This window comes from Manis pentadactyla, chromosome 18 (assembly GCF_030020395.1).
Source record: "Manis pentadactyla isolate mManPen7 chromosome 18, mManPen7.hap1, whole genome shotgun sequence".
Taxonomy (NCBI): Eukaryota; Metazoa; Chordata; class Mammalia; order Pholidota; family Manidae; genus Manis; species Manis pentadactyla.
The window spans coordinates 14,885,229-14,901,019 of NC_080036.1; the positions used below are offsets into that span (position 1 = coordinate 14,885,229).

Genomic DNA, 15,791 nt, shown 5'->3' on the forward strand with positions numbered 1-15,791 from the left:
GAATGCTCAGACGTTGCCGAGGGGCAGGGAAGGAAGAGAAAGAGGGAAACAGTCACTTGAGAACACAGTTTGGCAGTCTCTTGCAAATTGACCATACATTTACCATGTAACTAAGCAATTCCACTTCTAAGTATTTATCCAAAAGAAATAAAAACGTTATGTCCCCACAAAGATTTTTATGTGGATGTTCATAGCAGTATAATTCATAGTAGCCAAAAATAGAAACAAGCGTAAATGTCTGTTAACAGGTAAATGGATAAATAAAATGTGGCATGTACAAGGGAACACTTCTCAGAAAAAAAAGGAACTGCTGAGATGTGCTACATGAATAAACCTTAACATCATGTATGTTAAATGAAAGAAGCCAGAGGCAAGAGACCACAGACTATATGATTCCAGTTATATTAGTCATCCAGGAAAGGGAAATCTAGAGAAACAAAGCGGATTAATGGTTGTCTGGGAATCTTTCTGGGGTGATGACAAATGTCTAAAACTGGACTCTGTGTATTTATTAACTAAAAATTACTGAATTGTACCTTTAGAACAAAGTGAATTTTATAATGCATAATCTATACCTCAATAAACTGTTGAAAAAACACATTCTAAAGGCTCAGTACCTCTTCTGAGGCCATTTATATTACAACAAATACATGAAGAAATGTGCTAAGCAGGATTCTGCAATAGGATGAGAACACCCACTGGTTGAGAGAGGAAAGACTACTTGATGACTAGGCTCTAAGTGCATTTAGCATACACTGATTGCATCAGTTTAGGATTACTTGAAATAGTTACTATTCTTTTTTTCCCTCTAAGGGTTTTTAATATCTTTACTTTGTTAAAAGCTAAATTTGACAGTTGGTAAAAAATACTCTGTAAGCTTCAGAAGCATAGCATATTCACAAACTATGCAATGTGAATATGTAACAAAATCAGGTAATTAGCTCATCTGCAAGTTTAGAAATTCTATTAGCTTAAAGTTATTTAATATACAATTATCCTTTGCCTAAGTGGAAGATTTTTATATTGCAGTTTATTCTCATCAAATATTAGACAAAATTCACCTTTTTGGCTGTTAAATTCAGTCTCTTGATACCAAACTCTTCTTTCGAGTCACAATCTAGCATGAGCCAGAGGCATTTAAACTAAAATTTGTATGAATTTGAAAGATATCAAGATTATAGAAAGAAAGGAATCTCTGTCAAGATTCATATTCTATATAAATCCAAAGAGGGCTGTGACCCACCCTTCCCATAATATAAGAAGATTTAATAGAGAAGAAAATTGGATTCCTTTCTGTTCTTCTTTTGCAGTCTTTGTGTCACTGTTTCATTCTACTGAAGTCTGTTTGGTGGTACTGTGGTAAGTAAGAGATGGCTAAGATTAATGCAATTTACTTGAATAAGGTCAGCCACCAAGCTGGCTGACATGGTGACCAGTGTTCAGTAAGGAATTACCTTGTAGGACTACAGAGAGATGCTTGCTTTCTAGCATGTACACAAGTTCTGCTGAATGTTTGAGGAATTCCCTGAGAAAAGAAAGGAAAAAACACTGTTAAAAATAAAATTTCCACTAGAAATGTTTTTTTTAAAGTACTGGAAATCACAGAAATGTAATCTTTCACTATTTGTATCCTCAATAACATCTGTAAATTTCTTCAATATTCGTATGATTCTGCAACAGAGTACACTTTGATCTTTTTATCAGGGAAATTCATTAACTTTTTGTAAAAAAGAAGGTGTTGATTTACATGACATTCTTGAATCACAAAACTATAGAGATGGAGAAAAGATCAGTGGCTGCCAGGGCACAGGACAGGATGGGGGTGGAGCAACTCTAGTGAGGCAGCATGTCGGGGCCTTGCTGTGACGGGGCCACTCCACGTGATAAACCGCACAGAACCACACACACAAGAGCACGGCCTGATGAAATCTGAATAAAGCCTACACATTACACCACTGTCAGTTTCCTGGTTTTGATAATATATTTTAGTGAAGACATTACCACTGGGGAAAGCTGGCTGAGGAGTACACATGGCTCCCTGTACTATCTTTGCTCCTCCTGTGAGTCTATAATTATTTCAAAATACAAAGTTTAAGAAAAAAAGGAAAGTGGTTGTACAAACCTTACATATTCTAACCATCGAGTATTTTCCAGTGAAGATAACCATTTCTCTTCAGTTTCTTCAAAAGGCTCTGTAATAAATATGATAGGTATATCGTGTGTGTGTGTGTGTGTGTAATTACACACACACACATGCATTTTTATGTTTTTTAGGTTTAATTTAACATCATTATCAGTTAAATAATACATCACAGTTTTTAACATTTAGAAGTTGGCTTTAAGGAAATGTTATGCATTTTTCTTTAATGATACAAACATTTAGAAGACATGTTGCAACTCTAAAACCAAAACAGCACTCGCCTGGCCATCCACCTCCTTCTCTCTGGCTCTTCTAGGGAAGTCCTGGAGAGTCCGACCACCTGGGCCTCCTAAGCACTAGACTCTGGCCTCCCTGGTCAGTCCATGCCTTGATTCCAGCCCTCCCTCCTCACAGGTCCCTTCCTGCAAGCCTTGCCTCTGCTTCTTTTCCCTGCTCCTATTGCCTCCAGTGCATGGTTTGTGTGCCCCTGGGGGCTGACCACAGGAGGAACGAGGGCACCGTGTGGCAGGGCTGGCACGTGTCCTGGCCTATTACAAGGTGCTTCTCACCTCACAAATGCCAATACAGTAACATTCCATGTACTGGACGGCTCATAATCATTCTTGTCACCATGTCTCTCTAACGTGCTCTCCTCCCCAGCTCTCCTTCCAAGCAAGTGGCAACTCATCTTTCCTGACTTGCTGCAACAGCTGCCCCTCCTGACTCCTGATGGCTGGGGCTCTCTAAGTGCACACTTCAAGGAGGACCCACTTTATGTCAAATATGTTTTTCATGTGAATCATCCCTCCAGGGCACATCAAAAGCACATGAGAAGCATCTGCTCAAACAGATACATTAGAACTCTGAGGCCCACAGATTACACCACCACTCTTTCTGAAATCCATGTCAAGTCAGGTATCGCAAAATAGATCTGAATGCGTCAAAATCTTAGTGAGTTTGTCTGTAGCACAGTATTCTACTTAGCAAACTTTTATAAAACTATCCTACCATACTTTTCATTATTTCAAAGTGATTTAATTGGTTTGCTTTTTCCTCCAAAACAAAAAGCAGTTTAAATTTCATTTTTCAAGAGCTTCTGACATTCTCCTACAATAATAATTTGTAAAAATATTTCAGTGGGCCTCTACTTATATTTATTTCTATATTTTTAAGGAATATTACTTTTCCTGACATGCCTCATATGATGCTATATCCCCCACTCATTATAAATATATATATATATATATATCAAATAAAAATGAAATTACCATTAACACATAGTTGTTTCAGTTTTACAAAAGCCACCTGTATTTCTTGGATATTGGGCAAGGTCTTATCCAAATCTGATTTGCAAACATCACTTCTTTGTGGATGACTTTTAGTTATTGCATTACAAATCCTAATAAAGACAAAATCCTTCAGTCACTACTCATTCACTTATGCAACACATATTTTTTGAACATCTACTGTAAGCTAAGGCACTACTCTCAGCTGGAAACACTGACATGAACAAGACAGGCGAGGTCTCTGCCTACATGGGGTTCACACTCTTGGTGGAGGTGGTGTCGACGAGGAAACAGCAGGCTGTGGGGATGTAACCCAGCGAGTGCAGGTGAGTTCAGGTCACGTGCCTCTGAGAAGGGTCCTGAAGCTGAAACCCCAATGCCCAGGAGCCATGCGAAGGTCTGGGGAAGGTGTTGAGGCAGAGGGAGAGCTAAGGCAAAGGTTCCTGTGGTAGAACACAAGCTTGGCTGCGGAACAACCCAGCCGAGAGGTGAGTGGGGCCACGATGACATGTCTGAGGGGAAACAGGGGAAGCTGAGGTTGAACGACAAAGGGAACCTGTCCTAATTATGACGAACAGGACAGGTGAAAAAAGCAAAAGGAATTAAAAGACTTCTCAGCTTAATTTAAAAAAAATTGAAACTGCCACTGGTTATAAGGTTTTATAATGACCTCTCACCCAACACTGCTGCCATTTTCCCTTTAACAGCAACACTGCTAATGAAGCCCTTACTCAACAGACGTGTCAGTGAGAACACGGCCTGGAGCATGACAGAGTATGGCCCTGAGCGAAGTAGGCTCCCTCCTTTCTGGGAAACTGAGGGTCACTTGACAGTTATTTTGCTTCGGCAAATGTAGTTTTCTTGGTTTTTTTTAGGTAGGCACTGTGGAGTAAGCCTAAGATCTGGCTGTACTGGTAACAGACTGACAGACAATTTCTGAGGCTCTGAGCCTGCTTTCCAAGATCTATTCCTTTGATCCTCATTTATTTAAGAAGCATTGAATAAATATTTAATATTGCAAGTATTTTCTGGGTGCTGAGTATACAATACTGTGCAAAACATTGTTCCTTCACCACAAGGAGCTTACGGTCTACTAAGAAAGGCAGTAATCAAACTATTATAACACACATACACAATTAAAAACCAAAATAACTGTTATGAAGAAAAATTAGAGAGCTATAGAGGAATAACTGGAAGCCTAATCTAACTTGGGAGGTGAGGGAAGGCGGACCTTGAGCAAGTACTGTCTGGATGAGACACACAGGGTGAGGGAGCGCCAGGCGGGCAGGGAGGAGCGGGCAGGGTCTGCACGAGGAACGGAGCCGAAGGGAGCAGCACAGGCAAACGCCAGGCACTGGGAAGGCCAGGGAGAGTGCGGGGCGGCTGGAGCCCAGGAGGGCAGGGCGTGGTACAAGAGACACTGAGGGAAGACGTGAGGGCAGCCTGCAACACACCAGCAGGGGTGGAGCTGGGCTGGAGGCAGACGGGTTTGTAAGACTTCCGTAAAGTGAGCTGATGGAATGTGATGATGGACTGGACGTGGGAAGGAAAGTGAAAGGGAAGGCTCAAGGATGACTCCCAGGGTCCTGAGAGGGGGCTAGGAGAGGGCGTGGTGCCCATATGCTTGCATTTGGTTTTGGACAGATGAGTTTAAAGAGCTTTTGAGACCTCCATGCAGAAGATGTCAAATTAGACTGGAAATGCAAATCTGATGGTCATTGATGCCATAGTCACAGGCGAACTTCTTTAGGGAAGGATTGCAGACTGGGAAGAGGGAATGGCCTGGGACAGAGTCTAGGTCATGTCTGGTGAAAGGAGGACAGGCCTGCAGAGGCAGAGGGAGCCAGCAAGGAAGAGGAGCATCACAGAGGTGGAGAGGAGCAGAAGCCTCGGGCCCAGAGGGTTTTAAGGAGAGCCTGACCAGGAGTGATGCCATCGCTCTGAGGAGGCCTGAGAAGTGCCTAAGACGTACTGGCGGGGAGGTTACTGGTAACTTCAGCAGATGATGCCGAACTTGTTTATGGTGGGCTAATTAAAACTACCATTTGAGCTTTTGTGACTCTGTAGGCCTAAGACACACTGAATCATAAGAAAAGGCTCATTTATCCTGAATTAGCTGACCTGGAAATTATTGTACTTTGAAAGCACATTAAAGGCAACATTACAGCAAGATGTCAACAATATAAGATCCTCAAGTGTCTTATAAGCCAAAGAATTAAATCATATTTAATATAACTTAAATGTTAATTTTAATATATTCACAGTCTTTTAAAAATTGTAATTGTTATACAGAATATGTGGTGCTAATTAAAAAGACTATGCTATTTTCCAACGATTTTCAATTAGTTGGGAGTTCACTGGACTTATTTACGGTAACTAAAAATGTCCAAAGTAACAGCAACCACTTCTTGATTACCTTTGGTCTATCTTCCTCTGCTGCAGAGGGTCTTTTATAAGGGCCATTCGCACAAGAGCACTGCCTTTAGAATGGCTCCAGCACCAGAGCTAGGAGAGAAGCAGAGCCTTTATGTAAGTGGGTAGGAAAAAACGGACATCAGTATTAAGGAAAATCCAACAGACATCACTTACTGGCATCCTTCTTCCAACAAAAGAATGGGAAAAGATCTTTAGATCTTGGTCTGCTAAAGAACTTGGCACTACAAAGTATTCTGGAAGGCTGGAGAGGAAAAAACAAATTGTAACATAAGAGTCCTGAGTTTAAGTGTACTCTGGAGACCCCTTCTATCATTCAACATGTTTATCTCCCCATTCAATGTGCACCCTACTGAGTAGCCACGCAGGCACCATGGAATACACTGACGATCCTAGACATCTCTGTCTAAAACATACCACCTCTCTCAGCATGTAGAATGTGGAAAATTTTACAGAACAAACAAGTGACCTAGTTCTGTCAACAAATAATAGTAGGTAAAAAAAATGGGAGGAGACTCCTTTGATTAAAGGTGTAAGAGACGGATCAAGCAAGCTCAGTGTGCTCCTGATCTGAACAAACCAACTGTAAAGACACAAATGCAATTTGTGGTCAGTTATCAAAAAATTTATAGTAAGACAACAGGGATAAAGTCCAAAAAAGATCTCTGAAATATTTTCCAGAATGAGTGTTAATCAAACACACATGCAGTTTCTGAAAAACATACCCACCTTTGTTCTCCTGACAGGCTGTATAGTTAAGGCACACAAAGCAAAACCGAACCGAACCCACAAATCCTCAAAAAGCTAAGCTTCCTTATCTTTCCTGTCCCCAAAAGACAGGTAGGTAGACTTAAGGACACTGACGAGACAGTAATGACTAGTGGGCATGCTGACTGCACCTTAAGACAATAACATCTTAATCCTTCTTTGTCTCTTCTTTCCTCCACACGGCTGGGCAGGTGAATAGAGGCAGGCATGGCCAGGCCCCATCATGTGCTTCTCAACACAAAGCATACCAAAGCTTGCTGGCCAGGAAGTTTAAATTCAAGGGGAGGCAGAAGCCCCAAGCTGTACACTCTGAAGCACCTTCCCCTGAATGGTGCTCCTGAAGTTCTGAATTATTACGGATCAGCCAGCAGGAACAGGTAGTGTTTGGTTCTAATACACTGCTTGTCTGCAACAACTAATGAGGACTTTAATGATCTTAAAGTACCTCAAAAGATCCTTGAGTACTAAATGGTATTAAACATATTTTAAAAACAATTTCATGGTCACTTATTGTAAGAGTCCAGCTCATAATTCAGAAAACTGGTTAAGGAAAAAGGTAGACTCTTTTGTGTTTTTGTATGAACTGTATTTCAAAGTACTAAAGAGCAGACAAAAGTCTGATAAAAAGCATAAGTAATGACAGAATTAGAATTTGACCAATAGCTACTGAAATAATGAATTTCAGCAATGCTTCTCACTCCTACAGAAAACCATCTTTGGCAGCTACACCTATTGTATGAAAGGGAACTTTGTGCTGGATGGGTCATGCAGACTGCTGCTGGGCCCACTGGTCAATCAGCACCACAAAGGCGCTGACATTCCATGGGATGCAAGAGGAGGTACATAGTGCTGAAACCCAGGAACCTGAATCTAATTGATAATTTAAGCCTCCAGAGCTAACTAACATTTTATAGGAAATACAGGACACAGAGGAACACAATGAAGGACACCAGAGGGATAAAACCAGCAATATACAGAATGTGGAAAATTCTACAGAACAAACAGTGACCTGGTTCTGTCAACAAATGATAGGCAAAAAAAAAATGGGAGGAGACTCCTTTGATGAAAAGGTGTAAGAGGCGGATCAGGGAAGCTCAGTGTGCTCCTTACCTGAACAAACCAACTATAAAAGACCCTTACAAGACACAAACGCAAATAAACACGGACTATATTTTGATGATAGTTTAACTGTTAATTTCTTTCAATGGATACTGATGTTGTGGTCATGTTTAAAAAAACAAGCCCTTATTTTAATACAAAATACTCCTTAAAGCATTATTAACAGCAAATGCTCCATTAACCATGACCTGAAAGTTGGCAATGGCAGCAGGGTTTGATTATTATTCATCAGAAGTTCACTCTTGGCTTATAAATACCATTGTTAAAATTGGACTTACCAAGTGGATATCATGTAACCCTCGTTAATAGAACAAACTCTCCATCCAGAAGCACCTGTCCTCTTGATTTCTCTGTCCCAGTCTGAATACGTTTCAAAGAGTGGCGTTCTCTGAGTGCTGCCACCTCCCGGCGGTATTCCGTTAACTGCACTGGCTACAAGAAAAAGCAGTCTAGTCAACGCTGTTCAGTCACCTTTCACCCGGCATTCCTCGTCCTCGCTGTGTTTCCTGGCACACACCTCCTCTGAAGGGGCATCTCCTCCCCGCTCGTCTTTCCAGTCTCTCCGAGCTCTCCTTACTCCTGCTGGGCACCGCCGCTACTCCTCCCTCTCTCGGAACCCACCGTCTTGTCCCCCTCCAGCTCCTTCCAGCTCCCTCAGCACCTTCGTGCTTCTGCTTCCTACCTACTGGCTCCACCTTCTCTGCTCTCAAACACCAACAGGTCAACGTGAGTCTGAAACGGCTTTCGTGGGGACACGTGGGTCCACTAGGTGCTTTACTATACATCTTCCCTCCTTCCTTTTACTGACCATCTTCCCAAATGATGACTGCCCACTGCTCACACTCCATTTATTTCCTCCCTAACTTTCAGTTGTCTTCTCTCCCTACACTGTTCTATGGAAACCATTCACAAGCCTCCCTCAGTCCCCTGCCCTGCACTACGATGTAAGTTCAAGTCATTGTTCATTTCCTCCACACACTTTACTGGAAAAATGACTACATCCAACAACCATGTGTGTTCTCAAGCCGTCCAAATCTTTGATCTTCTTAATACTGACTTCTCAACCCTTTTCCATGGCTCATTATAAAATTCTTGGTCTCCTAAATCTACTCAATTTTCCTTTGATAAGCTCACAGAGGTTCCTTGTACTCCACCAGAGTGCCAGTCCCACATGGAGATTTCAGCAGAGAGGGCCCAGACTGGCATTTCCTTAGCAAGGAGCCTTCTTTAATCTAACTGGGGAGTTATCTTCTGGGTACACTGCAAATGCTATCCTCGGGTAGCATGCCCACAGCCCCAGGAGGGCCTGCAGAGAAAACGAAGGTGTCTCCTCAGTCAGCCTGACCTACTTCGGTGATCTGGTGTGCCAGACGGCACGACCTTCCCTGGCCCAGTGTTCCACTGCTGCAGGCTGCAACCGCGGCAAGTCCCCCAGCTGACATGCCTGACACTCAAACCAACCCGCAGCTTTTCACAGGACATTTTCTGAAAACATGCTTTCATGATGCTACACCCTTGCCCTAAATTTCAGTCATACTCATAGCAACTAAATCAAGCAAACTTTAAGGACTTCTCTTAAAAAGCCCTCACATAACTGACTTGACCTTTATTTCCCATTATCCCTTAACTCCTATTCTCTCCTGTAGCTATGAAAACGCCATCATCATCCATGAGCATGCCACGGCCATGCATACTAACTGTTATTAACATCTGGGGCAAGACAGGTATTTTATGAGAACCTACCATGTGCTGTGGCCTGAAAATCAAAGAATGAGTCAGATTTTCCATCTTGAAAACACTAACAAGACAGTTTGAGGGTTGGCTCAGTGTGACAGAGCACTAGTACAATGAGAGTGCAGAGGAGGAAGCTCCTCACTCTCACTGGTCACAAAGGCTGGGGAAGGGGAGGCCTCACTACCACATCCCAACAGTCCTAAGGAATGAGCCCAAGGTTGCCAGGTGGCTGGTGAAAAGGAGGTGGGTATGCTAAGCAGAGTAGAACATAAAAACATGGAATAATTGTATAACATCAAGAAATTAAATATAGTTGGAGCATTAGAAATGCGAGGCATGGTGGAAGAGAGGCTGGAAAATTTAGGTGGGGTCTAGACTCGTGATCTATGCTACCCCAAACAGTAACCACCAGCCACGTGTTCTATTTAAATTTACACTGAAATTAAAATTAAATATTGACTTTTTCAGTTGCACCAGCCACATTTTGAGTGCTCAGTAGTCACATGTGGCTAGCAGCTCCTATATGGGACAGCAGAGATGAGAACATTTCCATCAGTGGACAGTGTTACTCTATAGATTATAAGACCCTTGTCTTACGTGCCATGCTAGGAATTTTGAATTTTATCCTTGAAGTGATATCAGAATTACCCAAAGATTCTGATTTTAGCAGAGCTTTTTAAAAATTAAAATGCTCATTCTAACCACATATCCTGGGCATGCTGCTCCTCCTCAGCGCCTTCTGTGGAGTAGCCACCACGAGAAGGTGTGCTAGGGTATGTGGGAGTTATAATCTCTCCAGAACACAGAACTTTCATGGACTCCCCAGGCAATTCCCACTTAAAACAGTGTTCCAGAGCACTGAAAACCACAGAAAGCTATTCAACATTAGAAAATCCAAGTAATTCATCATATGAGCAAATTAAAGGAGAGAAAACCCACACGATCGCTTTTGAGGAAAAAAATTTGGTAGAGTTCAACACCTGCTCATGACTAAAAAAAAAGAAAAAAGAAACCAGCAAATTAGCAATAAAAGGGAAGTTCCTTAACTTGATAAAGGGCATTTATCAGAAACACACAGGAAACATCATCCTCATTAAAACCAGCACCAGAAACAATGCCTGCTGTCACCATCACTATTCAACACTGTACCAGAGGTCCTGGCCACACAATGAGACAACCACCACCAAATCACAAGTATAAAGAATAAATACAAAAATTTTAAAGAGCTATGTAAATAGTATGGCAGAATGCCACCTGCTGAGAGTCTAGAATTGAATACTTTCTAGTGTTTTGCAGTTATAGACTTCATAAACCAGGCTGAGAAAATGCTGTTGTTTATGAGATTGTTTCCCTGGCTAAATTTAATCTCAAGATCTAACTAAGAATACACAAATTTTTCTGAACATCAAGTGAGAACATCTATAGAATCCTGTTTGGTATTTTATAGGTTTTGCTTGTTCAAAACTTGTTTATTTCTCAACAACTAGGTCTAGGCCTTTTACATGATCTGTGTCTTCTTCCGTGAGCACTTATTATGGAATGTGTAGCAGATACTCCATCTGGATTTCGAGATTCCAGATACCTTCCAGAAAGTCTCAAAGCCTGTACCTGTGGCCTGCTCTACCAGTGGATTACTAATAGGGGGTGCAGCCGGTCATCTTAGGAAGATCTGGCTCCCCTGACAGTTACCTGGCTGAGGTTTGAGGGCAAAGGTCCTCAGGCAACTGAAAATGAAACTAGCTACTAAGTGCTCCTGACCTTGGCTACCTTCTGTGACACAGTTCAGTGCACTGCAATTATCTTAGACAGTTTCCACTCAATTAGCCCCATCTGTATTTAGAACGACCTCAAGCAACAGCAAAGACAATGAAAGGTGGTCAGCAAGTGAGAAGAAAATTATCACTCTGATACTGCAGAAAACAGAAGTCTCAAAGAAGGCAAAAACAGAACTGTGATCACTAAGAAGTCCAATGGAGGTAACAAAGTGGTTGTAATGGGGAAATCTCTATGGGACTGGGGCAGATGGCGCATGGTGGAGCTTCTAAAAGCTGCTCCAGGGACGCTGATGCAGGAGACTGGTTCAGAACCACTGGTATTCAAGAGACAGGAGAATCAATCACATCGCTTTATAGCTATACTGAGAATCTTAGACAACTGACAGGCAACAAACTCAAAAAATTCCTACACTGTTTCAAATGGATTGTGCATTCTGTAGGTGTTTTTCAGATAAGCATTTACAAGGAAAGTCTAATACCAAGACCTGTGTTAATAAAAAGGGTAAAATTATAAAATAAAATAAACTCCACTGAAAATGCACATTTTCTGCTGTGGCTCTATATTACAACTTGAGATTCCATCACAGTGTTTACCAGCTGGATGTCTGTCATCCAGCAGAGCTGTGAACACTGAGGCTGCAGGTAGTTTCATGCGGTTTTCAATTTAGTCCAGAAGCAGAATGTGACATCTTACCAATTTTATAACAAAGATGAATCTGTACTTTCTGGACATTATTCGCTCAATAATAATCTGACTGATGAAAATAAAGTCCTGTGGTTTCTTTCAAGTCAAAAAGAGAAAAAAATAGCACTGCTTTGCCTGTTTGTGCCGCGTCTGCCTGGGGAGGTGTGTGTAGAGCTGCTCCAAAGCCTGGGGGTGTTCTATGACTTCCTGAACCTTAGGAACCTCAAGAAGTACTTGGATGACTGCTGAACTTTCCAGAGATGGTTTTTTTATTGAGTGATGCTGAATATGAAAGAAAACCTCAGAATGCCTAAGGCCACCTAAAAGATTTTTTTCAGAGGTAATTTCTGGGACATCCTCCAACTTCAGGTCTTATTTGTGGAAACAGCTTTGTCACCCAACTGCCTGCAAAAAGGACTTCTTTAATCCAGCCATGAATCAAGGTGTCATCCAGAAGTGCAAGAGTGGATTATTGGGCATCTTTCACTCACAAATTAATGAATTCTGACAGCAGTGTGTGGAAATTTCAGGCTTCTTTTGATCTTAAAGATACAGTTTATGCTTCTGCAACAGCATGGAAAGATATTAAAGAATGTTACCCTATGAAGAATCTTAACAAAACTCGGCTAAGTGTTATGTTTATGAAGTACTTGTCAAAGGAGGAGTTTGAAGGATGTAATATAAAAAGTGTTCCTGAATATTTTAAGTATTAATTCCCAAATTTTATCAATAAACTATATGTAAGAAGGTGCAGAGATCTGACTGATGTTAAATAAGAAAATCTAATAGTAGTAGAGCTATAGATTGAATAAACTATTTAAAGTATTAATAACCCAGAGATGCCCACAAGGAATGGATGAAGAAAACTGTGAAAAGCAACTGAGGCAGGCACTGGGTCACTGAAACAGCATAATGAAATTTATTGTATTTGCTGAGCTCATATAATTACATTACTGCAGAAGTCATGGATTTGATCTCTATACTGGACTGAATCACTGCTATCAAAAAAAAAGGTAGCATCAAGAATTGATCTGTATCATAAATTTAAGCAGGAATCAAAGACTCTCTCCTACAACTCTTAACCCTTTTGAAACTTTAATTCCATCTACTTTCTTGCAACTTTGGGTGAGGGTCTTTCTGAATTGAAAATAACACTGGCGATTATGGTCTACAGCTTGAGGATGACTACCCGGAATATTTGCCTAATAGGGCAGGATCTATAGTACTTTATTTTTAGAAAAGAAGTACACTTTCTTTATATTAAGAAATAAACTTAAAAAATTAATCGTATTGCTCAAGCCTAAGTTACAACTAGTTATACTTTGGTAAGATTAATTAAGTTACAAATACTTTGTCATCCAATTTCTATAAATTTAGTGCCATGAGATAAAAGTTATTCATTCTGCAAAGCATAACTTTCACATATCATCTCTATGGTGTTTACAATTATCTTTTAGAGTAGTGAAAATGTGCTTACACCAAATACATCTGCCGATACTATGTATTGTTCCTACATCTTAATGTACAGTGATACTGGAATATACTTTTATTATACAGATTCTTTAAATTACTACTATATGTTTTGCAGTAACAAAATGTAACAAACCAGTACAATCAATAATTTGTAAGATCACCATCCAGACCATGCTGGGTAAATGGATCTTTCATTATAAATATGTAATTTACTTTCTTCCCTAAAGAGTGGGAAAATACACACCTCAGTAGGAAAGTTGCTGTGTGGTCACATATATGAAAAATGATCTATTTATGAAACATGATCTGTTTTCCCTCTCTTTTTACAAAAATCGCTGATTAAATTACATTTGAATATAAACAAATGTACAGGATCGCACAATTTGGTAGTGATATCACTGCTGACACAGATATGTGGAAGAACTATTTTACTTTTATAAAAACTGGCTAGAATATACTTGTCCTTTGGGCAAATGCTCCTCTTCCTTTCATCAGTCTTACTCAGAAATACAAAGCCAAAATTTTGACAATCTTAATGTAAGTCCACTAATAAATTTAACCACATTAGCTTTTGAATAAAACCCTACCTTTCCAGAAAAGATCATGCATTTCAAATATCTTTTATTTGGTATTTTCTTAAAGACAAGTTATCTTAAAAGAGAAGATTACTTTAATTCAAGCTACGAATTACAGGGGGCATGAGGGGGGTTGTATATCTTTCTTCATTATAAAATACAAGACAGGGACTGTAGGTAAATATTTGACATGATTTTTGTAAGCCCGTGTTTACAGCTGTTTATTTAGGTTCCTCCTGGTTACTTTTTAAAGAAATAATCTGACAAATATTGTCTCTTTTGGTATATAGTGCTTACTTCTCTAACAATTATGAAGCTAATAATTTTACATTCATTAAACTCATGTACTTGGAGGCTTCTGATAAACATAAGAATAAAATTTAAACAATGTAAAGTTAGTCACAATATTTAATATTTTCATATTTACCTGAATTGTGGTATTTTTTCCCAACATATTCAAATGCAAAGAGTAGCTGGAGGTCTGTTGGCTGGGAATAATGAGCTATTGCAAGGCATACCTAGGAAAAATTCTACATTTAGAATTTGATTTTAACACACTTAGTTAAATGTACAATAAGGTCTTGATTACTGGGAGCACCCCTCTTGGGGCAGTGATTATAGATAATTATTTACATGTTTTTCTCTTGACCTAGAATGAGATAAAGCTCCTTAAGGCCAGGTATCTCATTCATTGCTATGCCCCCAAGACATTGTTTAATCTTTACTGGGTACAATATATATTCAGTAAGTGTTTGATGAGATGAATTTTAACAGAAAGTAATTTTCTTCAAATAAATGAAACTTGAAAACTAAAGAAGCATCTCCAAAAGGCAGTGACATTTCCACTCCTACAAAAAAGAAAAACAAGTTTCATTTTTGGTGGACTATGATTTGATACCAGCATACGGGAAGCTTAATATAAGGTATGAAATTTTAATGTTCATACCTCATGGTTTAAAAAATCTGAACTTAATAGGAAAGCTACAATCACAAAAAAAAATGATAATTAGCAAGAAATCCAAAAGTACATGGGTGGCTCAAAGAGAGATATCAAAAAAGCTGCTTTTAAGTAAAATGGTTTAAGACTCTGCCTGTGGTGGAAAGGTGTTGTCTTTTGAATCAAACAGGTCAGGGCTTGAATCCTAGCTCTGCTAAGCACTTGCCATGTAACCTGTACAAAGTCAATTAATCTCTCTGAGCCTAAGTTTGCATATCCGTAAGTGAAGATAATACCTATGGCTGTTGCAAAGGTTAATAATCTTAATGCATGTCTGGCATATGGAGGAGCTCTGCACATGGAATATGGTTGCTGTTATTCTTAACTGCTGCTGGCTAGAAGGAAGGATGGATGGTACCCTATGTTTACAAAGCCCTGGACTAGACTATGGGCAAAACACTCCTAATTGAGCAAAGAAGAAAGAAGTTTAAGACATATGCAAGGAAAGAACAGTGGAAGATCTTACTTAAAAAGATGAAATATCATTCAGGAGGAAAAGCATTAAGCCAGAATGATACACTTTTGATGGTGAGCAAGCAAGAAAAGTTTAGTTAGTCATTAGTCCATGTCAGATTAGTGGCGTTTGGGATGGGTTCATGTAATTCTATTAACCAGTAAGTGTGTGTCAGCTTCTTGTTTAAAATGTATTTTTAAAGTCTTCTACAGAATAAATGCTTCGTGTTTTACTAAATTACAACGCACAACTAAGAGGACAGAGTTTATCATTGGTTCTAGTTTTGGCCACCACTACCACCAACAAAGGCTTTTTGATGCTTGTGTGGTATCTCCATTTCCTCAATGCCCGC

The 15,791-nt window shown here is 39.9% G+C and overlaps 1 protein-coding gene across 3 annotated transcripts in view; it reads right to left on the reverse strand.

The window, feature by feature from the left end:
- The window catches only part of MTMR10 (myotubularin related protein 10), a 52,612-nt gene that overhangs the window by 11,036 nt on the left and 25,785 nt on the right, over window positions 1-15,791 (reverse strand). For all 3 annotated transcript variants that reach the window (XM_036878646.2, XM_036878647.2, XM_036878648.2), the window contains 7 exons: window positions 14,416-14,506; window positions 8,025-8,178; window positions 6,016-6,103; window positions 5,843-5,931; window positions 3,409-3,539; window positions 2,123-2,192; window positions 1,455-1,525 (listed from right to left, as the gene is read on the reverse strand). In XM_036878646.2, coding sequence (XP_036734541.2) covers window positions 1,455-1,525; window positions 2,123-2,192; window positions 3,409-3,539; window positions 5,843-5,931; window positions 6,016-6,103; window positions 8,025-8,178; window positions 14,416-14,506 — 694 coding nt within the window. The remainder of the gene's footprint in view (window positions 1-1,454; window positions 1,526-2,122; window positions 2,193-3,408; window positions 3,540-5,842; window positions 5,932-6,015; window positions 6,104-8,024; window positions 8,179-14,415; window positions 14,507-15,791) is intronic.